At 41.6% G+C, this 18,324-nt stretch overlaps 1 protein-coding gene across 2 annotated transcripts in view; it reads right to left on the bottom strand.

Annotated features, from left to right (window-relative positions):
* The window catches only part of plekhm3 (pleckstrin homology domain containing, family M, member 3), a 48,718-nt gene that overhangs the window by 20,393 nt on the left and 10,001 nt on the right, over positions 1–18,324 (bottom strand). For both annotated transcript variants that reach the window (XM_044366188.1, XM_044366189.1), the window contains exons 3-5: positions 14,188–15,297; positions 3,259–3,404; positions 2,787–2,980 (exon numbers count right to left, since the gene is read on the bottom strand). In XM_044366188.1, coding sequence (XP_044222123.1) covers positions 2,787–2,980; positions 3,259–3,404; positions 14,188–15,297 — 1,450 coding nt within the window. The remainder of the gene's footprint in view (positions 1–2,786; positions 2,981–3,258; positions 3,405–14,187; positions 15,298–18,324) is intronic.

The raw sequence follows: 18,324 nt of genomic DNA, 5'->3' as shown, positions 1-18,324 counted from the left end.
ACACAATCACAAATACACACTAGCTCCTTGTTGATTGTGTATTCAGTGCCCAGATGAGCACACCCAGAAAGTGTGTGTTGATCTTGATAAAAGTACTTGAGATCTAACACATTTTAGGATTAGATTACAGTAGATAGACAGGTCCACACATGTGTACAAATGCACACACATGCCAACAAGACAATATTTGTATAAGACCTGATAGTCTTTGATTCTATATTTTATTCAGTGCTCATTCCAGTCCAGCGGACACACCTTTCATTAAAATTCTGTTATCACTCAGTGATTATATTGGTGTACTGAAGGAGGGTCTGACCTGAGTAAGAGTGTGTGTGTCTGTGTGAACCAGCAGATGTAGGTAGTAATGCAAATATGTGTGTGTGTGTGTGTGTGTGTGTGTGTGTGTGTGTGTGTGTGTGTGTGTGTGTGTGTGCAGGGGTTGGACAACACATTACAATCTAATGCAATCCCAAACAATATCTCTGCAATAAATCCTATCTTTGTCAAGCATTCAACATTCAATTTGTGTTGATGGTGTCAGAAAAGTGCTGATACAGCTTCTTGGAAGCTCTTAGTTAGTGATGTTTGTATAACCCTCATTTACATACATGAGGTGGCTAAGGATCAAGTTTTTGTACCGATAGTACTGCAGCTCTGCAAAACAAGAGGCATTCACAGCTTATAATTCTATAATTCTGCAACAGTGAGTGCTCAGTCCGTCTCTGTGGCTACTGGCTAGGTGGACTATTGGGTTTATGTCGGTTTATATGTAGCAACGTCATCATGCAGAAACCTACGTCAGGTCACGTGGGAAAAAGTTTTTAAAAGGGCTTGGGAAAATGGCATTTTGACGCTAAAATATACGTACTTCAACCAAAATTTGAATTTTCAGATTTGAATACATATGGAACACTACTGGGAAGATATAAAAACCTCAAAAAAACAAAAAATAATGGACCAACCCTTTAAGATCCATTTTACAGAGTTCTTGTTTTAAAACAAGTTAGCTTAGAAACATTACAACCAACTCATGTAGCTGATGCTAGCTTAATTAGCTAGCTAGCTAGAGCTGATCAAATCTGCCAGCGACAGTCGTGATTTCAGCTTGCAAAATTGATGGTTGCCGGCTAGAAATGGTCAATTCATTTGGTCAGACCTAACCACAAACATTGTTAATTTTCCAATAAGAAAGACTCAAGCATATTAACTTGTTCACACACCTATTAGCACACATTCCCCTGTAGGTGTCATTGCAAGAAAGCTCATGTCATAAGGATATGGACATCAGGGCACAACAGGTACAGGTTTATTTATTGAGATCAATTCACACCTTCACTGAACTTTGACAGTAAACTTTGACAATGCTATCACGTGTTTAAGACCTGCTGCACTGGGCCAAATACTGCCTTTGGTAGCTCATGTGGATGTGTGTGTGATTGTGTTCGTGGCTCTCTGCCTGTATGCAACAGACACCTCTCTTCAGATCCACCCTGAAGTAGACTGATGACTAGGGGAAGGTTTTAGCGCCATGGCCCTCATCAATCCTGCAGTGTTTGGAAGTGGCGGGGCACTGGCCGACACTAGCTAATGGGCCTGAAGTAAACACAGAACACAATGATGCTGCTCTGCTCTGCTCTGCAATACGGTACAACTAATGTAGGTTTTTTAAGGCTGATAAAAATACCAGTAGTTTTGGTTTGAAGCTACTTAACAGGGCAAAAAGTCCTAAAAAAAAACATTTAAATCATGGGGTAATAAAACCTTTCATTGATACTCACGTATGTCCTAACCAGCGGTGGGTTTCTACATTTTGTTTTCTTTATTACTGTGTTTTAATGTGTTTCATGTTACTTTTAGTTAATGGAGCTAGTTACTTTCAGGATCCTGACCCTGATCTGGTCCTGATATTTTTTATTTAGCTGAAAATTACAAATTAAATATAATATTCTGGTTTTCCAGTGACTTGAATTTACTGTAATTAAAGCGTTTGTTCAAACAAACTGCAGAGACAGATCTATCTTTGAGATTTCTGTTGCCATGCAAGTACTATGGAAGTGTTGTTCATTCAAAAATTAGTTTCTTTGGAACAACCGTTTACCAAGACTAAGATCTACATGGCTTTATTGCTCTATATCTCTGTCTTTATATGGCTATCTCTCTTTTTTTGTATTTTTATTGCAAAAGAGAATTAATTAAATTCCAGTCTGTGCGCTGAAGTGGATGCCTCTCCTTTAGAAACAGTCTGTCGGATCAGAATGTATTAGTGACCCGGACCAGGCCACGGAGTATCCATCAGCTCACAGACAAGGCTTTCAGAGTGGGACCCCACTCAGATAAACAGTCATCCCCCCCCCTACCATCACACACATGGACATATACACACACACACAGGCACACATTTCATGTATAAGCAGCCCATATACACGCAGGAATGCATGCAGATAAAAGTTATGGTAATATACACACATGCACTCAGACATACACATGTAAACACCCATACACAGATCATACTCTGAGATGTTAACAGTGTGTGTAATCAAGTGTCTGGTCACCAACAGACGAATATTACAAATATTTAAGTCTATCAGTCAGTGTGAAACATGAAAATGAAAAGCGAAGTCCGGCTGTACTACCATACCCTCCGACTGTCCTCAGACATATGAAACCTATGACAACTGTTTGCATGTAGACATTGCTTCATTTGTTCAGGAGTCACATGCCTTTTTGAAAAGTGCTACAGAAATATACCACCAACCACAACTGTACATCATCGTCACCAACATCACCTTCGTCTGAGGTCCTCGGCAACGGTTGCTCGGCAGCTGAACAGGTAGGCCCGCAGTGACTGGAGCTGCTGACGGAGACGCAGCACCGTGCTGAGAGGCTCACAGTGCTCATACAGACAAGGGTTGAGCTGCTGGACGTCAAGCAGCGGTTCCTCATACACAAACTCTAGGAACTCCTTGGCCTGTTTAGACACCTGCGGGAGCACAGAGACAAGATCATCAAGGACGACAGACACACATGAAGATCCACCTGACTGGCATATGATCTACGGAAGCACGGAGGGGAGAATTCTTTCAGGATTTCCTATGACTTCAAGATGTTAACTTTATTTTGACATTAATAATAAGACTTTATAAAGTGGGATCCAGATGGGCCTGAATCAGAATAATAAACTGCATACTTTCAAAGCTGGTGACTTGTGTTTGGATGGTGGGTGTTTTCATACAGTTGTGTGTGTGTGTGCATTCCCACCTTGTGCTTGCTGGTGTCCCAGTTGTGCAGCAGGCGTGCTGGGATGAGGAAGGAGTTGTCCTGATGGCAGCTCTGGCAGTAGTACCAGCCACTGTAGTAGCAGACCTTGGCCTTTCCTTTGGACAGACCAACTGGACGCTGACAACCTGAGGAGAGAGCTCAACTGAATGAGTGTCTATGTGTACATCTTACTTACAGCACACATTTAAGACAGATAAGATTCTCCCAGATGTCAGAATGGGTCTATAATCATGAAGAAACCCAGTTAAACCACTTTCTAGAAAGTGTCAAATGTGGGATTCATACATTATCTCAGACTTATTAGACAATCTGCTTGTCATCAAATGATGGCAACAATAAAACAGACACAAATGTGTCTATGTGTCCATTTATGGATCCTAACTGGCTAATGTTAGGCGTGTTGCTTTGTAGCTTTTAGTGTTCAGGCTGCTAGTGGGGGCAGGACAGAGCAGATAACTTGGTGTTAATATGTACCAGTTTATTGTCCCTGAATAAATTCCACACTAATCCAGCCGAGTAAACCTGTAGCTAATAATGATAGTCTGAGTTTAAAAGGAACTCTGACCCCAATAAGATCATTTGTTGTTTCATGATCTATATGAACAGAGATAGGAAACTGAAATTGACCCACTGATCATTGCATATGATGTTAAATAGTATCAATGTACACTTGTCAAGATCACAGTTTTTTCCGCCCTTGTTTTTTTAGAGTTTTAGAGTTTGAATACAAACACACATTCTACATGACAATGAATCAGATGCTGGACTCAATGTGAGCAAAAATCAGAGCGTTCCACATTCACCAAAAATGACAGAGTAAAAGCTGATTCATCATGGAGAGCAGTGCTTAAACATCACTCAGTTGTCTGTGGTATTAACACTTTGTTTTTTTGCATTGGGAACTTTCTATGTGAGTATTTACTATCTTATCTACAATAACTGACGAAAAAGCTAAAAAGCTACTGCAAAGCCGTCATAATCCAGATTACTCATACACTAATCTAAGTGGTTTTCAACCAACTAATCATATGCTCATAATGTAAAAGTTTCATAAGCAACAGCAAACATAAAAAAAAGTTTTTTTTCCCAGAGTTTCACGTCAGGCAGAACTTCACCCCTCAGGCCATATACACGTTGCCCCAGCCATTTGATTGGCTGAGACTGAAGGCCGTACACTGCCTGGCAGATACTACTTGTGGCCAAATATAACACTTTTTTTCCACTACATTAATTATTACTATTAAATTAATTATTACTACATCAATTAATTAGTTGCTTAATTTCAGTTATATTCTGAGTCATTGGGGATAACATGTAATTAATAATATACTTCTGAAAAAAAAAGCTAAACCAGTAAAAATAACTCTTACACTGCTTATAGCCTAATACAAACACTATTATAAGCCAATTTTAACCACTTGTTGACTTAAACAATATAAAGTTTTTGAAGTCTTTGCATGCTGTACTTTTGCAGTTAAAATTGTGGTTAAATGATCTTTTATCTTTGTATCTCTGGTCTCTCTCCACAACACAAACCGTGGTGTTTAGTTGTGAGACTAGCATGATGAGCAACCTCATGATGTGTTATTTAGTGGAGATGCAGGAAACAGCAATAACATCACTTTTGTCTTTTGGTGCAATAAGCCCACTTTATATTTTGTCTCCAGTATGATGGCTACAATCTGTTATTAAAGATGTCCAAAACTCTGAACAACATTTTACTGACAGTGTAAATTCTTGTGTTAAGTGCATCTTCTAATGTTAAAATCCATGTCTGCCAAAATCTATCTGCCAAATGCATTTGAAGCTCTAGATAACGGAGTCTTGGTTCCTCCAGTAGTCACAACAGAGTGGACTTCAATAAGAAAGTGTTTTGTACACTTAAAAAGAACAAATAGATCCTCTGCTCTATTCAGCTTGATAGCTGGCCCTCTGTCTGCTTTGTCTTCTGGGCCCTTTAAAGTTCAGTGTTCACCCAAACACCCGGACCTGGTCTATGATCACACACGTACTCAAACAGTCCAGCGCCACAGCACTGCGACAGGTGTCCCTTATCCACACAATCTAGGAGAACATGGGGCCTAGAGGAAAACAGCAAATGAAGAGAGGCGGAAAAGAAAAGAAACAGAAGATTGTAATCTGGGTTTTGGAATACAGAGGCCTGGAAAGCTACAAAAAAAAAGAAAAGAAGAAGGATATAGGAAGAGGAACGTGTGTCAGCCTGTTTGTCAGAGGTGCCTCTGCAGCAGAGACAGCACTGAATCCAACAGGGGAAATAGGAAAAAAGGAGTATAATGAGTAAGGGGCTATTGAGAGATGAGAGGATAGACGGAACGGCATGAAAGAGAAGAAGAGTGAGATCAAACAAGGACAGATGAAGGCAGACAATAAATTGATGTTTGTCCAGCTACTTTTTTATCGCAAGAATTCGTCTGAAAACGACAGACAATGGTCCAATAAGGGCTAGCCTGGATTCTTACTTTACCTGACCAAAAATATTATTGTGGAGCGTACACGTACTGTTGACTGAACTATGGCTGCATCTTTTCAATTAATCAATTGATTGTTTCGTTTGTAATACATAAAAGAATTGTGAAATTGTCCGTTAAATTTCCCAGAGCCCAAGGTAATGTCTTCAAGTTGTTTTGTCTGACCAACTGTCAAAAATCCAAAGATACTCAGTTTATCGTGATATGAAACAAAGAAAGCAAAACATCTTAGAATTAAAGGATAATTTTGTTTTTTTACAACTTATTTTTGTAGTTTTGGCCATCAATTCTATCCTTTATGATAACACTGTACATTCACCAAAGTCAAACTGACATCTGACAATGCAACAACATCACTACAATCAAGTCCAACAGACAAAAAAAAAAAAATCACAATCAGACCATCAGATAACACAAGTCAACAGTTTAAATCCAGATGATCAAAACTGCTTGGTGTGAAAGTAAAACTGAAAGTGACCTGAAACGTCTGGAACAATCCCTCATTGACCAGGAAAACTGTGCACACAGGTGCAGCAAGTACAGTAGACCAAAGATGAAGCAGATACGTTTGACTGGAAGTTGGAGGTTTGTTTAAAACTGCTGGTGTTAATTGCCCTTTAGCTCCCATTTCACTATTAAATCCATTAATAAAATTGGTGTCAATTTTCAGCCACTCTTATTTTATTAATCAGCTAATTTTTTTCAACACTAGACTGAACATGGAAAATCACACTTAAACTGGTTCTATCATTAACATTCAGATGAATCAATCAGGCAAAACAATGTACAGTAAACATGAGTAAAAACTAAGTCGATAAAGAGGTGGAAAACAAGACAACAACCAAGTCTTATCTTCGAGGAACCTTCAGTATGACTGAATTCATATGTTTAACTCAGTAGGTACGCTAATTACAGCAGTGAGCTCATGCTGTTGTTGGGGTGGATGCTCTTTCACAAAACCACAGTCCACTGGTTGGGAGCCAGCAGGCAGTGGGGATGGTCAACCGTCAGAGAAACACTGTGTCATTTCGAGGAAAGAGCTGACCACGAGGCCGGCTCGCTGGCCAACTGCGGCCTCAGGGTTGGTCTCCTGCTGTTGGGACCAGAGGAACAAATAACCATATGTATGTAGCCTGAAAACATACGCAAACCAAATAACAACCTTTAACCTTAACCTCAACTTCTATATCATGAGGACAAGAGGAGAACACACCCTCGCATACACACACGGTGGTGAACGTACTACTACCACAACTGAGACAGCCTATAATGTGCTCTGCACAGTACAACAAGCAGCGAAAACCTTCCACTGAAAATGTGGGACTACGGAAGAAGAAAAAGGATAAAATAACAGCAGGGATATAAATCTGACCTGCTCCTGACCAAAACCACAACAAGCAGCAAAACAACCTCAAAACAGAGAGAAGCCTGCATGATTCTAACCAGAGACCAGAGACGACCCAACCAACAAGAAACTAGGCTATTTGTTCCTACAGATAACTAACATTTTATGCCATGCTTTATTAACTGGCATGCCTATAAAGTGAGTGATTGTATAAGTACATATACGATGTAAAGTAAAAATATAATTTATAAGCAGTAAAGTCTAAGCTGGCGGGAGATATTTGGAGCTCTTTGTTCAGTGGATCAGTTAGAAATAATGCAAGGATTAATAGTACAAGCAGAAACAGCCACAGTGATGATGATGTCTGACTGATGACCAGCACACCTCCAACAGGTAAACAACTTATTTTACTTTGCTGTGCTGTGTAATGGAAAAACACTCACAGCGCGCCAGCTGAACTCCATTCATGGCTCAGCGTGACTACACCCAAAACAATGGAAATATGCCAGAATGTTAGCGGAGCGGAGCAGTGAACTCATGCGCTGTGTGTGTGGAGCAGATGAGCATATAAAGAAATCCGTCACAAGCAGACGTCAGCTCGGGCTGAAAGCAGAAAAAAGATGTTGGAAGCTGAGCGTTCGGAGCAGTCTGATTTGCTCACAGGGATTCCTTTGGCCACTTTTAACATGAACATCTGATATTGTAACATAACATATATATATATGACTGAAAGTACGGAGAAGCATAATAGGTTCCCTTTAAACTTAAACTTAAACGGGCATGTATGCCTCACGTTCCGGCTGCGACGCGGCCGCCAGAGCTGCTCGCAGCCACTCTAGTCAATTGCTTGTGATCCCACCAGACGTGTGCGGTGCATTTCAGAAGTGGCTCTCCGCTCTGCTAAACATACACGGAAGCTGCGTCAAGCTACACAGATCAGATCAAGCCAGGCAGGAAGTCAGACGCAGGAACGGCACAGAGGATCCGTTTAATTTTCAAAATAAATCACCCTGTGCAGACTCCCAATCGTATATCACATCACCACATCAACATTATGTCTTGTGTGGCTATGGGTATCTGTCACCATGGACGACGAGAGGTTCATCTTGGAAGTGGAAAATCCAAGTGGGCAAGATTTTATGATGCCACTGCTGCCATGACTGCCTCGGTCCCTGGCTTCCTCTCCAGGTAGAGGGGGTGGCTGTCTTCTCTGGCGCTGGCGAAGCAGGGAGAGCAGCTAGTGATCCAACTGTCAATCACAGCTGTCAATCAACACCCACATAGCAGACATCAAAGCTGCTATAAGTCTTCAAATCTTATTAACAGAGCATTAATTTCCAAAATGACTAGCAGCACACTTATTAGAGGACCTGAATTTATTGAATGAGACCATAATGACTCGTTAAAAAAAAAAAAGATTGACTTTCTAGAGAGAAGTTGAGTTTTTATGAATGGGAGTCAGTTGGAGCATCTAGCGGCTGTCGGGGGTACTGCACTTTCAGATACTTCCACATTGGCTTCAGCCTCAAGCTGTAGTAGTTGCAGCCTGATGTAGCTGTGCTGATGAGTGCCATCTACAGCCAAGAAAAGTCATGGATGCTGCGGCTGCAACACTTTTTTTTTGTTTCTTTTTTATAGCTACTGATTGTGTGTTTTGGAAGTTTATATTTTAAACCACTGTGTGTTTTCTGTCCTCCTGTGGAAATGGAAGGAGCCCCCTCCTCTGTCTGCACCAGATTGTTGATAAAAAAGTTTGACTTGTGTTATTGGTCAAATGCCTGAAAAAGATTAATATCAAGCAAAAGCCAATGCAAATAAATCAAAAATGAATGTACAAAAAATAGTATTTGGCGTTTTAGTCACATGCAGAGCTGTGTTTCTGTTGGGGTAATATCCATGCCTTGGCTTTTATGGCTGCTATTCAGACAAAATAAGCGACTGAAAGACAACACCCTAGACTTTATATAGATTATAAAGGCAGAAAACATAAACTACAGCCCTAAAGATTACACACAGCAGATACCACAATGATCATTCATAGAAGTAATTACCAATCTGATCTGTACTGGCAGTTACAACTGTAATGCTTATTCTACAGGGTGTGGCTCCACAGCAGGATATCAATAATATTAGATCCTATTTATAGTTTAGTCAGGTAATTAGACAACTGTGGGAAAAATAGGTCCAGCAAAGATCCTGGTTGTTGTTGTTTGTTTTAATAAAAAGTACCTCCTCAACCACATTTTGTGCTGATAATGAAAAGTGTGTAAAAGGATGTGGTGTTATAATTATCAACTACTGTCAACTACAACTCACAATAAACTATTTCTTCAATTTTCAGAGTTTACTGGCACTACTTTTCTCCATTTTAAACCTATTCGCAACGCTCAAGGTACTTTCTCCATTTTCAGATGAACTGTTAATACCTTCTATCACTAATTGCTAACTACTTTATCCGTTTTCAGCGCTGTGTTACAACTGCTTTTTCTACTCGTCTCTGATCTTTTATGGGTCTTTCTGGGACTAAGAGAAAGAGGGACAGAAGGGAAGATGAATGGGAATTCAAACGTAGCTCAAAGGTCTACCGATTGTACTGCGGCTCTCTGTAGTGAGAGAGGGTCACTTTGACCTGCCCAGGGTGAGTGTACGGTGGAGAGAGAGACAGAGAGAGAGAGAGAGAGAGAGAGAGAGAGAGAGAGAGAGAGAGTGAGAGAGAGAGAGAGATGACATGTGAGCAAAAACGGGCTCATGCTTTCATCTGCCCGCTGCTGGTTCAAACTACCACACCTCTGAGAGGACACTGGTGTGTGTGTGTGTGTGTGTGTGTGTGTGTGTGTGTGTGTGTGCGCGTGTGTGCGTGTTATGTACATGTGTGTGAATTAAAACTGAAAAGGCGAGAGAAGGCTGAGCTTTGATGTGTCTCATTCATATCGACCGAACACTCGAATGAAAATGTGCACCAATGGCGAGTACTATGAGAAAGATAGTGAGAGAATGTGAGTGTGTGTGTGTGAGAGTGTGACAGAGAGAGAGAGAGAGAGAGAGAGAGAGAGAGAGAGAGAGAGAGAGAGAGAGAGAGAGAGAGAGAGAGAGAGAGAGAGAGAGAGACTGTCTATATTTTGATGTGGGCCCACCTCCTACATCCTCTATTTGCTCATATCTACCGATTCCCACTTCACCCGGCCTGTTGGGGGCCTGAGAATGTGCTCCAGTGCAATGACAGGGGTCACCAAACCTGAGGACACACTGCACAATGTGTGTGTGTGTGTGTGTGTGTGTGTGTGTGTGTGTGTGTGTGCGTGTGTGCGTGTGTGTGGTGAGGGGTGACGGGGAGTCACGGTCTTCAAACGAACACTAACAGTTTTCTTCAAAAGGAATGACAAACGCAGCAATTCCCATGTGTAATTAGTTGAATACATTTTACATTTTGATGTTAAATAACCAATCACTCAATATGTATAGATGGAGGCAACATGCATATGCAAAAGGGAAGACTTGAAACAAGTTCAAAGAGGAATTGGTGGAAACCAAAGTAGCATGCTGAACATCGGGCGGCACAGTCGTCATCATGAAGAGATCTTGTTCATAGTGGCGGCTTCATATATGAATAATCAGATGTGCATTCAGGTTAACAGAAGAGGGATGTTTTCCATACACTGGGATTATGGGGTTTTAAGGGCCAATATAAGTGCTTACCTTACATGGTCTTTGTTTACATTCTTCATTTCTTTTACATATTTTTGGGCATTTCATGTTGGTAGAAGAGAGATGATAGTAAAGGAAGGAAGAGAGAGAGAGAGATTGGGACATGCAACAAAGGCCTGACTTGACACCAGAACCTCCAAGTCACCAGTGTAGCCAAATATTCCCTATTTCTTTGTTGTGAGCAGAGCTTCCAACCAAGCAGTATTCATCAAAAGTAAACTAAAACAGCTTCAACATTGTCTGTGCATTTGCACCAGAAACAGCAAAGGGCATAATTTGCACAACACAGAATATGAGCATTAGTGCATTAGTAGCTCCATTTACAAGTGACATGTCTAATGTGCTGAGTTAATGCTCCACACAAAGCCGCTGCATCAATACTCTGACTTTGATGAAAGCTCAACAGATGATGCATCTTCTTACTTATTGGCCATCCTGCATGGTTTGTAAGAGAGATGGTTGTCTGTGCTCAGTTTCTACTGTGTGGATGTTCTGCTCACAGTGTATCCTAAAGCTTTCTTTCAGATAAACACAAAAAAGAAGGTACAATCACATATATTAAAGGGAGGGAGAGAATGATGCATTTTCTACTCACAGTAAATCACAGCGCTAACCAGGCCTGCCTAAGTTGAATTAGTCATTAAATTCCTCCTCCACTCAAAAATATGTTCTACTTCTTGTTCCTTCAGCTGATGTTTGAGCCTCACTGTGCAGGATGATGTACTGTATGTACAGAGTTTGACACTGGGTGAGATGTTCTTTGGCCTTGAAGAGTTTGGGCTTGGTAGTTTGTTTAGAAACGGTTCCAAAGACTAATAACTGGAATCACGTTTTCAGTTTCCAGAGAGTAGTTCTGTGTAAGGCAGACGCCACTACGCATGTGCAGGAATGCGGTTTCCGTTTACAGAGTCGTGATATGTAGCACAACAAGCTAGCGATGCTCTGTAAATGGAACCGAATTGCTGCACATGCTCAGTGGTGTCTGCCATACAAGGAACTTCTCTCCTGAGACTGAAAATGGAATTACAGATGTTATGTCTTTGGATATGTTTCTACAAATGATTGTGACTGATCTCTTCCTGGTGAAGGAACATGTCACTCAGTGCAGCGGTGTGGCTGTTTGATGCGCCTTTCATAGTTTTTAGAAAATAACAGAGGTCTATGGCACAGAGGAATATAGGAAGATATATCAGGCTTTGAATACATACTAATTCATTGTTGGTTTGGCTCTGCACATGAGATTTGTTCTCTATGCTTACATTTAAGATTGTCATTTTAAAACTAGTGAGAGTGTCATTATGGGACCAATTTCCAAATGAAAAAATGTTAAAATATAATCCTATGAAAAGACAGGACCTCTAACAATACCTGGATTTAGAATTCAGTTTTAGGGCCTTTAATTCAAATCCTGTAAAATACTTTTTCAGGACCCGCAAAGTAATGCTGCAGGAGACTAAAAAGGGATACAGTCAAATAAATGAAGGGGAAGGCAGAGGTAGACGGGGAGACAAAAAGAGAGAAAGGCTGAATGAACCGGTGAAAGAAAGAAAGGGAGGAAAAAAGAGGGAAATAAACGGATTGAGTAAGCAGAGGTGAGCTCTGTATAGAAAATGGACGTATCCAGCTGTCCCTCCCATCCAGCTCTACCCAGAGACCCTTCAATCCAACAACTACGATCAGGCCCGACCACTGTAGCATCCCCAGGACGCTTTCATTCGTTCTCATTCATTCATTCATCCATTTTTCCTCTCCTCTGGTGCTTTAAGCCTACCAATTATCATCAGTTGCCCCCAGACGTCCTCTGTCCTTGTTCCTGTTTCAGCTGGCCTTTCAAACAGCCCTGCATTAATAAGCCAGTTGTTACAAATAAAAAGGGAGGTGAGCGGTGATTATTCAAAGCCCTCCTAAGAGAGAGAGAGAGAGAGAGAGAGGAAGCCCACGCTTCACACCCAGGGAGAGTAAAGGCACCGCCTGCCATTTATGGGGCTGTCCAAGGGCCTGGTATAGAGACCAACAGGAATAATAATAAAGGAGGCAGACAGGCTGTAATGCTGCAGGATATGAAAAAGGGTAAAGACTAAATACTGAAAAACACCCAAAACCACTGACTGACAGGAAGAGGTTGAGACAGCATCCTTCATGCTGTACAACTGTAATATCTACAGCATGTATATATCATTTAGAATACAATTTGAGATTATTTTTGGCTTCTTGTTATGCAATTTCAACACAAGGATGTTTGTCATACTGTAAATTATCCTTCCATACATTGGAAGTTACTATGAAGCGGAAAAGGCTTAATTAAAGTTTTAAACTTCAGCTTTTGAAAAAACATTCTGTATTGTTTTTTTTCCTGCATTTCTTTGTGACCTTTTGACCTCACACGGCTCCATGAATGCAACAAGGCAAAACTGTACTTTCCGCATCTGCAAAGGCACGAGGATCTGCATGATGTAAATTTCATCAACTGCCCTAGACTGCGAGGACTGTTCGTGGGTAGCCCACAGTGTGGATTGCATGGAACATGTATGAACACGTCCATGTAGGCAGACACAATGCAGTGTAGAGACAAGGTCTGTCAGGTGCTTTTCCATTGAGCATGCTCATTAATGTCCATCTCTGGCTAAACAGACTGCTTCCATACATGAATGGCCTGAAAATACTTCTTAAAGTCCCCTTCCACTCAACACTGTGTTTTTCTTATTGTCTCCAGACTGTGATGTTTGAGCCTCTCTGTGCAGAATGATGTTTGTGCTGAGTGTGTTTTCACATTCATCTGCTGAAGGCAGAACATTTCTGTGAGCTCACTGAAAATCTGAGTGTAAGGAGTGTAAGCCTGATTCGTGACATCACAAGTAGTCTGGAACCAATCGTGGTCCACTATGCGATTTACACAAAGTGTGATGTGGAAACTTGGAGCCTGCAGTGCACACACACTGAGAATGGACTTTACAGTGATTAATTATTAATTGATAGCAATTAAAGCTATAAGGCCCTGTTCCTTGAGGCTTGGTGGCTCCACCTGGACATGAATTGTTCTCAGTTTTTCTTGCAGAGTCCAGTCTCATTTCCTGAGAATCGTTAGCAGTCGCACTTAGTAGACGAAAGAATGTATAAGCAGACCCTGGATTGGAACAAGGATGAAAGCCGACCAGCAGGATTAGAAGTGGAGGGACAATCAAACTGTTTCAGACTCAAACAAACAAACCCAGTGAGAAAATGTATCTGTATACCTATAATACACTCGCTTGGGAGCCAATCAAGTGAGGTGTCATGTGTTGAAATTTCAAACACTTTGTATTGAAAGCAACTACTAATCTCCACTGTGTGTGTATGTGTATGTACTGTGTATCTGTGAAGGCCACTCACCTGCACACCTGAAGCTCTGAGCAGTGAGCCCTTTCTCCACAGCCAGACAGGTGAGAATACTCAGGAAACTGGTGGTGACTGACTGACGCTTGGCTCTCTGGGCCTCCCGCTGCCTCCTCTCCCGAGATGGTTTTGATCTCAGCAGCACCCCCTGGAGACCTGGAGCTCCTTCTCCTAAGTCTCCACCTTCTTCTTGTGCAGGCCGTTGTGCTCCCACTGCCTCTTGCAGGGCCTCCACCCATTCCTGAGCCTTGAGCTGATCATCCGCTCTAAGTCGGAGTACATTTTTGGAGAAAACAGCCTGGAAACAGTCCCCTCTATCGGTCCATGGCTCTCCGTTCTCTGGCTCTTGATCTTTCTGCACGGCCAAGCAGGAAACCAGGGGGTACTGGAGGACAGGTTGCGACACGGACCCGCGGCCCTCGGTAGGGAAGGCCTGGAGAGAGGATCTGGTCAGGACGAAGGTGAAGGCCCTCCAGTTGTTCTGGTCCATCAGCTGGTGGAGCAGACCAGCTTTGAGGACGTCCTGGCAGCATTTGGTGAACAGAGGAAGGGTGGTGGGTCTGCTCAGGACACCATAATTAGGCTGGAGAGAGAGTGACGTCTCTGCAGAGATGGGGGTGTCGCTGTCGCCATCGGGCCTGGTGTCGAGCCCCGACGGTGATGGTGATGAGGAGGGCGACATGGGTGCAGGGAACTTGGCGACCTGTTGATTTTCCACTTCGGTCTTCCGCTGGCGGTTCTCCTGTCTTACGGGTCTGACTGCCTGCACCTTTTCCCACATCAGCCGTCTCCACTCCATGGCTTCCCATTGGTTGGCCGCCCTCAGCTGGAGGCGTGTGCTGTTGAAGAACAAGGCTTGGAGCGTGCGTTGGTCAGCAGGCTGGGTGATCTGGCCAGGCTGGCTGCAAGGTGCTGGTGAGATGACGCTCTGGCAGTGTGACAGAGAGTAGGCTGTGCCTAGCTGGCGGTTGGCGCTGCTGTCCAGAGTGTACAGACGGAGCTCGCAGGGTGTCAGCTCGACATGACAGGATGTCCAACGGCCTCGGGGCCCCTCACGCTGCTCCATCTCTCCCTGCTTCACCACACTGCTACTGCTGCTTTTATCAGCTGTGCAGGGAAACATGGGAGGGAGAAGGACGGAGAGTGACAGAGAGGGAGAGAATGATCAAACAGAGATGAGTAATGTCTCTGTGTTATGGCTAACAACATCTGAGACAACAAGAGCTTTTATTTCAGTAAAGTAACGATTCTGATGTTATTACCTTGCTAATGAACATTTGTAATTAACAAGTAAACAAGCTTAATTATAAAGGAAAGGAATATTTTAGTGTAAATGCACTGAAACTTTTTTAGTACAAACATTCATACATTCCCCTGAGACTTGAAAGGTGGCTATGACAGTTCTGCAGCTTGATTCTTTGTGGGCGTTGGCAGCTGTAATTGTTTAATGTTTATGTGTGAATAGTCTTCCTCACCTGCATACTGAACAATATTATACAGTACATGTTCTGTTGCCTTCATAGATAAATATTTGTTTATCTGGAGGCTGACAGTTCTAAGTGGTGAACTGAATCTTATTGATTATGTTGAAGTCCAACTGATATCACATTTATTGATGATATTCATGATTTTTTGTGGTCAAAAACTATATCAACACGTTCTTCGGTGTATTTTAATAGTTTTTTATTATTAAAAGGAAGACGGAACAAGGTTTTTGGGAAACATCAAAAACAAAATCTTTTTCATCTCAGCAGGCTGGAGGGGCGTGTCAATGTTGACAGCCACTGATCTCTGGCACCGGTAGGAGAACAAGGGACAAAGTAAACAAACTTGTGCTATAAGTCATGGACAGACTGTGTTGTTAGCAGTGGTACAGGAGAGTAAGTAACACACTAGCATATAAACAAACTGAAAGGATATTTACAGCTAATTAGCAACCTAGCCTCCTAATTGACGTTAGCGGTACACATGTGCAGCAGCAGGACAAGACGTTTGTTCATGTTTGTAAGTTAGAGAAGGAGACTTTAGCAGGAAAGCTAATATGGGATTGTTCAGAGTCTGTGGCTCTTGTGTTGTTTAACAGGATGCTATCAGGCTCAGTGTGACCGTCTGCTCTGATTATGAAAGAACGCCAATGTCACTGCTTTATGGAAATGTGGTTTAAATTGAAGCGATTTAATTGGCTGTCTGGAAACAAGTTGTCCACAGAGCCATACTATGTTGATAGAGAACTGACAATATTCCAGTTTCTTCCCTTTGGCTTCTGATGTTTTCTCATCCATTTACAGAGCAGATACAGACGGGTGACAAATTAAAGGAAAACCTGGTCCAGGTCTGAATGTTTGACCCCTACAGTGAGGGGATCTAGTGGCTCTGTTATGCTGGGGTCAAGCATTCACACCTGTACTGTTTTTGCGTTTAATTTCTCATTCATCTGTATGTATGCTGTAGCAAACAAAAAAATCTCATACAGCTGGTAGAGCAGAGAGAGCTTACACAGGTAATACACTGTCCTTAAGAGTTGCTCAGCTTTGTCCTTTTCATTTGCTTACGTAGCTTTTTCTCCCCGTTTCTGTCAGTCCTTACACCTCTAACTGATCTCAGGAACCTGAATCTGGATGGTCCAGTTTCCTCCGCAAGGTACCTTATCAGAGGCTTGCGGCTCACACAGGAGCTTTGGTATTTTGATAAGAGATAGCCATGCACCAGTGCTTCTCTGAGAAAGTTCCCTGTCACCGAGGCAGGAAGAAACAGCATTGTAAAAGAGGCCACATAATCCTAGGGCACCGGGGCACACCCCTCTCTCTGAGGAGGTTTGTTTTACCCTCATTTATGTCTTTCCCCTCTCTGTCTCACTCTCCTTCTCCTGTGATTATGGAGTGTTTTCTCCTTGATTAAGGCAGGTTCACACTCAGATAGACAACAGGTCATGAAACTGGGCCAGCCTTTATTAAGAGCTGTGATATGGCCTGAAAAAATTCTAAAAAAAAAACATACCAGCCAGATGATAATAAACAGCAAATTTAAGACATTGAATCTGTTTGTTATCTATAACACTCTTTACTTTCCACTATTTTATTTCAGTGTTACAATTTGAAGTGTAAAAATGTAAACAGTAACTTCACCCAGTGTAATAATCTGTGCATACAAATGTTAACCTTGAGGTGTAGCTGTGATTCAGCTTGTCAGCTATCTGAATCGTTTAGAAGAGCGAATGTTACCACATAGCAGTGACCTGTGGATGAATATTTGGGAACTGTAGCCATACGTCAGCAGTTTAAGTATGCAGCGTTTCACATAAGCCATAAAACCAAACAATGTTTAAAAATGACATCATTCTTGTTTTTGTTTCAACCTCAACCCACTGGGTCTTCAACTAAAAAGAGGAACAGAGAGAAGATGGTGCAACAAAGACAAGGCCAACATTGTGAAGTATTAAAGAAAGGATTTTTCTATGTGGATATAGACATGGTACAATTTTCTTGCATTTATGTATGTAATTTACCTTGCCCCATTTTTTACTATTCTCACAAGCCTTATGTGAGACTGCCTGTATTAAGCCTGTATTATTATTATTATTATTATTATTATTATTATCATTATTATTACTTGATTTATTTCCTCCTTCTCCACAGAGTAAATGCAGGTGACATCTGGGTATTTCTAAAAAGTCATTTCTTCAAATTTCTGCAAATAATGGTCTTTTAATGGACTTAAAGTTACCTTAGTTTAACCTTTCTTAATAATTATGTTCTTCCTTCTATTTCATTTTTTTTGGGGGGCAAGTATTTAGTATGACCAAGGCAGGACTTGAAATTTCATCTTTTGATTACCAGCTAAATCTGGGTGGAAGAGGAAGATATTTGTGAGTTTAATAAATAGGTATAGTTGTCTTGTTTTTTCTTGATTATATATGAGACTATATTTCAACATTTAGCCCAGGCCTCCTTTACAATTGAATACAATTATTAACATAATGGTTATATGTAACCTTGATGTCTAAAAACTTCAACAAAACTTAGTGTGATACAGTCAGAAACTCCAGAACAGCTACTGAGTGAAACTTTGTGTTGTTGAGATTGTTTTTGTCACCTTTAGCCCAGTTTAAACCTAAACATCTACACGTCTTTTGAC

Source organism: Thunnus albacares, chromosome 11, assembly GCF_914725855.1.
Source record: "Thunnus albacares chromosome 11, fThuAlb1.1, whole genome shotgun sequence".
Lineage (NCBI taxonomy): Eukaryota > Metazoa > Chordata > Actinopteri > Scombriformes > Scombridae > Thunnus > Thunnus albacares.
Note: the sequence above shows the minus strand (reverse complement) of the source record. Positions and strands in the feature narration are given on the sequence as shown.